The 6,063-nt window shown below is 40.8% G+C and overlaps 1 protein-coding gene across 1 annotated transcript in view; it reads left to right on the top strand.

The window, feature by feature from the left end:
* The first annotated feature begins 1,462 nt into the window (after nt 1-1,462).
* Nucleotides 1,463-6,063, top strand: part of LOC308113187 (uncharacterized protein MYH16) — a 44,572-nt gene continuing 39,971 nt past the window's right edge. Inside the window, exon 1 of the mRNA XM_080469235.1 lies at nt 1,463-1,639. Within this exon, the coding sequence (XP_080325361.1) occupies nt 1,508-1,639 (132 nt within the window). The 5' untranslated portion in view covers nt 1,463-1,507. The remainder of the gene's footprint in view (nt 1,640-6,063) is intronic.

Here is a 6,063-nt window from a genome sequence, read left to right as displayed (position 1 = left end):
GGTGTAACGAAGCTTGTGGGTTACTACATCCAACAACCGAACATTTCGACTTATCCTCTCGTAACTTCGGTTGGACTACAAAATCGCAGTGAGAAACAAAAATGGCGGATTGCTCGAAATGTCGATGTCCTAATTTGGCAGTTCCGCTGAGAATACTGTGACGTCATTGTTCAAAAAACGTAATAGAGAATAGAAAAATCGAAACCGATCGCAAAATATGACCAAAACAGAATATAAAGATATCAACGGAGCACCTGAAGAGACTACTTTGAACTTTTCTGTACTTCTAAACACTCTAAATATACAACAAAATGCATTTAAGGGCTAAAAAAGTGGATTTTGCATGATATGTCCCCTTTAAATCCATTGAACTGAACCGTCCTCATGGTAGCAGTCACCCCCAATTAACTGCCTGTGTGGTTTTAAGTCCTCTCACACTGTAAAGAACAAACTTACTATTCTAGTAAAGTGACCAAAACGCTGTTTGTGAAGTTCGTGTTGCAGAATAGTAGACAAATTAACATCTGATTTAGCAGTATTCTTCGAATCGAAAGCGGTTTTCCAGGATTTTCAGATAATTGTCTGGAGGAATTGTCTGTTTCATCTAAAAAGCAAAAAAAAATAAAAATTAAAAAAATCCAATATAAACACCATTTTCACTGTATGAACACATAAAACTACAAAGTTAGCACCCAGCTCAGGAGTCTGCAATCTAGTTAAACCCCTTTTGGAGGTGCCCCTTCAACTTTCGTAGAAATATATGTAAATGGTCATTTTCTAACAGATTTTTTATTTTTTCAGTTATAACCTGGCTAAAATGAACCAAAAACTACATTTGAAAAGAATTAACTAGATAAAGCTGCATAAACCAATAAGAAAATGGCTAAACATTTGATAAAATGTACCAACCCAAGTCCCATTTCACTAGTTGGGACCAATGGACCATTCTTTCTTGTTTCAGCCTCTTTTGTTTAAGGGAGGGCAGGTTGAGTGGGAATTGGTTAAAACAATAAAATGGACGACTTGTCATCCAATTGTTCAGTCATTTGCAAAAAAAATGTATCAATAAAAAAATAGTTCTTATGAAACGTGATAGATTTTGAATGTACAGCAAGACTACATATATTCAGCTTACCATATTACTTTAATAACTAAGTATCTTCAAACAAATGCAAAGAAGCATAAATGTAAAGTTATCTGACAAGCAGATGCAAGACAAAAGGCTGGTACAGTATACACTACCGTGTCTACAATGTTTAGGTCCTCCTGACCAGTGCAGTCGCAGTGCAAGAAATCTAGCAGGAGGCCGGAGTACTTCTGTGTGCTCACCCATGTGGAGGGCAAAACTCTCTGTCACCATGTGGACGAAGGAGAAAGAGCTCCGAGGAGACGGAGGAGGTGGGGGGTGGGGGTGGGGGGGTGCAGCCGAGACTCCAGACTCCAGTGAGAGGGAGTCGGAGAGCTGAAATATCAAACCTGGTGGAGAGAGAGATCCTTTCCGGGAGGGATGAGGGAGCGAGAGGAGCTGAGGAGAGCGTTGGAGCAGAGCGAGCGTCTCCTGTCCAGGGTCCGAGAGCTGGAGGAGCACAACGGCCGGCTCGACAGGGAGAAGAATGAGGCGGCCGCCAAATACCGAGCTGTAAGTCTCTGCCGCCTTTCCCCCCTTGTCTCCTCCACTCCATCCTCTTCACGTAATTTGCGATCAAGTCTGAATTTCTGCTCGATAAGGGATTCTGAACGTGGTCATTATGCCGACCCCGGGCAGAGAGGGAATTAAGTGGATAATGATACCCTTCCAGAGAGAGGGAGGTGGCTGTGTTCCAGCTTGTTTTAATGCTGTGGCTTTCTCTCGTTTTTACTGCTGTGTTGACCGTTTTCCAGCTGATCCTTTTATTGGAGTGAGTCTCTGACTCTCGCTGCTGTCACCGCTCCGCCAGGCTGCTTCCTGGCCTCGGGGCTCACAGTCTGACTGACGTCTTTACGGCGAGGCGAGGTGGACTCTGTGGGCTCAGCTCTCGGAAGGAAGCGCTAACACACGCTTTATGGTGGGAAAACCGCTTTCTTGATTGGACTGAATCTTTTGTCTGCGAAACGACTCTAGAACTGTGCTAATCGACATTTTAATGTAAAGAAAAACAAGACGGTCTCTGCAGTTTGACCCGCCGTGACGGCATTTTTACCTTCATTCTGCTCATTCTTTCATCATTGTCCCTTTCTGCCTGCTGTGAGTACACATGTTTCTGAACTGAAACTACCTATCTTGGCCGTGGGTCACTTGGCGCTCGTCTTATAGTCCGTCGCCAAGTTCCAATGTTGGAGCGTTGTTCCCACATTTCTTTACGTTTGTTTTTCCATGGAGCGCTAATAGCTAGCAGGGCAGCAAAATGTGAAAGATAAATGAGATTAAAAAAAATCTGTAAAACTGTTTAATTTGAGTAAGACCCCATGAAGTCATTGTTCAATTCTTTACAAGGATGCACACTGACACACCAAAAATGCCTGTATTGGTTTATATTTTCGGTAATATTAGCATATGTATCTACCATACACGTCTATCAAACCTCCATTGGTTTCGGACATCGGCAGGGCAAAATGGCTTCACAGCTCCACCTACAAACTTATAAAAAATTCATGAAAAATCAATGTGTAAAGCACTTTGGAGACTGCTCAAGCAGTTGAGAAACAATATATAAGTGAAATCCAGTTACCATTTACCTTCAAAACTCTTTTCAAAAACATGCGTTGTCAGTGATGCCAAGCATCCTTGTCATGTAAACAGACGCCCAAAACGCTACGAAAGTTTTCTGTTTCCACTTGAAAACGTTGGCGTGAGTATATAAAAGCTCCTTCACAGCCACAGGCCTCACTTGTGGCAGAGCTGGATGTATGAGTCACTGAAGTGGTCAAAAAGTGCCATAAAAACCTTCATAAAACACTATTTTTATTGTAACATGTCACACAACGTGCAACCATTGGGCCCAAGGAGTTGACCCGGGTTTACTCTCAGAGAATCAGCTGAAATGAGACGTGTTTGGAAAACTGGATTTTTTCATCCTTACAAAGAGTCAATCGACCAGCGTCTTTGTTGTCAGGAACTTGCAGGCGACTCAGAACAACCTCTACGACAGCGACGGTCCGGTTGGAGTCTCTGGGGGAAACGAGAGAATGTGCAGCAGCGCGGCCGCGGCCCGTGTTTGTGGAAAGCGCTCCGGGGTTGCCCGTGGGATTGGGTTGTTAATGCTCCTGAGTGCCTTAGCAGACTCTTCAGAGACGAGGCCGGCGCACATCATAAAGCCTCTGAGGCAGTTCAATCTGGTCAATCTCTTTTACTGCCGTCTAGACATTATAAATTCACGTGTCAACTGTTCGTCTCCGCCCGCCGGCAGTCCAGGCCGGGTGTCGTCTGCACACTCGCTTTAACCAGATTAATTAATGTGAGTTTAACTTTTTCCACCGAAAGACACGTTGAAACAGAAAAAAAAACTTGTCTAATGCTGCAAAGCACATTTATTTATAGTTTTGCTATCCACATAAACATTTTATTCACTTATTTATAAAGTTTTATAGTTAGTTTGGAACTAAATATATATTCTTTTTTTACAAGCATTTCTATAATTTCAACTTAATCTTTTTTCATTTGCAGGTGTTTTGATCATTTAAGCTGATTTAGGCTTACTTAGCCTTCTTAGTGAGTTTAACAGTTTCTTACTGCTTCAGCATTTTAGCAATTGTAGCTGCTTAAGCTGATTCACATTTTGTTCTTCCAATTTAAGTTGTTTTTAGTTAATGGCTAATTCAAGTGTTTTAGCCTTAGTAGCTATTGGCTAAGCAATATAGAGTGTTTAAGTCATTTTAGCTGAATATAACGTTTATGGCCATTTTTATTTTCTGGCAAATTTAAGCCTTTTAGCTTTGTTGCTAATTGTTTTTTCAAATCTTAACCATTTTTGCCGCTTTGTCTTATATAGTTATATAGTTTGTTAGCAGTTTTGGTCATTGTTGCTATTTGACAATGTTTGCTCGTTGACATTTAGCCAATGTTGGGATTTAGGTTTGGTCATTAGCATTAAATTCATGTAAGTAATATATTACTGAAAGTAATAAATCACTGGAAGCACTCGAAATTATTAATGGAGATAAACTGCCATTTACTCATTAACAACTCCTAAAGTAATTGATTAATTACTTGAAGTTAATAAATTATGTAAAATTATTTATTTATTGAAATTATTAATTTGAATAAATTCTTTATTTATTCATTAACAATAAAAGGGGCACCACCGCTGGTTTAGCCTTTCAAGCCATTTTGACTCTTTCATCAGTTTCGTTGCAGTTTACCTTTTTACCTTTTCTCGTTATTGTAGCACCTTCAGCTATTTTAGCCAAAACCGTTTTAGCCATTATAACTGCTTAAACTGTTCAATGTTTAAAAGCTACTTTATTTGTATTATTTTGACTGTTCATTTGTTCTAGTTGAGCGATTTTATTCATTTGAGCAGTTTCATAGTTTTGAGCTGATTTTAGCAGAGGTTTTTTTTCCTTTGTAACATTTTTAGTAGTTCTTCTTCACTTGTCGTAGATGTAAACAAACATTCCAGAAATTAAGTTGGTCTGTCCTCATTCAATGAAACTCTATTATCATCAGGGACTATTCGTTTTTTGGATTTAAGTGTGGCTTTCAGACCAGAAGGTGACTTTGGAAACTCAAGCAGGTGACATATTCAGAGGCGACACAGATTCTAATCTGTGCAATTTTTATCCTACTGTGCAACTCAAGTGCAATGTGTATTTACAGGTAATTTCTTTTGTCTTTGGTCTCTCTCTTCTTTTTTTCACTATGTCTTTAAATTAAAATCAGCAGGTGTTTGCAGACTCCCAACACGTCTTAGATTAGCCGAGCAGAAATAATGGAGTTAATCATCAGAGGAGACAGATCGGCCGAGATAACTCACATCTCGGGGGCCTGCTGAGGGAAATGTGACCCCTTGTCGGAGCAATTTAGTGCTGCTGCAGGCGCCTAGACGGAGACTTCCAGGTTTCCAGGAGAGCCAGGTCCCGTTCCTCATTAGCCTCCTTTCCCGCCGGAGTGACAGCTCGCATATCTTTCATCGTTGCTTCGGCAGAAATACCTCACTGTTAATCAAGCTTAACTTCCGCCCGGTTAGGTCAACGTGGTCCCGGAGGGATGGCAACCTTCTGATATTCTGTTTCCACAAAAACGGAACTTATTATTATCGAACTATCGTGTCCAAAAGGTTTGAAGGGAGTGTGCACCCTGCAGATTGTAGGGAAGTCTGTTTCCATGACCTGACGTCACTTTCTGGCTGAGTTCAGCTGGTTTAGAAGAAGAGGCTGGTGTCAAATTACAAGCAGTGCAAGCTACATACTGTAAGGGATCCATTCTTTTGGTATTGGTACTTGGTATATATTTTTCTCATAAGATTTCTTTACATTCTTTGGTTTTTGTGCTCCAAGAACAAGAAAACCCCGCAAGATGAAGAGGCTGGTGTGAACTTACAAGCAGCCCGAGCCACATATTTGAAGGCTCATTGGCTGTTGAACTCAAACTCAGTGATCTTCTGCCCTGTTCAGTCAACACGAACCTCAAAGAGTGACTTTCTTCTTGTACAGCCAGTATCTGAGTTCAGGTCTCAGTGTTGTGTTGTGACCACGGGCCTTATGTTTTTACACCCCCGCTTTCGACATTCAGGAACGTATTTCTCCTTCGAGAACAACTTGCAACGTGCATCATATATTTGTTTTGATTGACATTTGAAGGAAAAAGGAACCAAATGTTGCGTCAGGTCTCTTCAGACTTTGAAATGCAAGATGCTGATTTTCACCACTAAAGGATAAAAGTATAGAGCACCATCTCTTCCTATTCACGCGTTCAGTGCAAAACAGTGGTAAAAACAGACAATTACAGCGAAATGAGGAATTTACGGATTGCCACAGCAAGACAATAACTTTTTCATTGCTTCCACAATTCAAACCAAGAACGCTCACCGTTAACCCCTCAATTACTACTAATGGGAATTAAATGTGCAGAACTGTCCTACTTCT

This window comes from Lipophrys pholis (assembly GCF_963383615.2).
Source record: "Lipophrys pholis genome assembly, chromosome: 1".
NCBI lineage: Eukaryota > Metazoa > Chordata > Actinopteri > Blenniiformes > Blenniidae > Lipophrys > Lipophrys pholis.
Note: the sequence above shows the minus strand (reverse complement) of the source record. Positions and strands in the feature narration are given on the sequence as shown.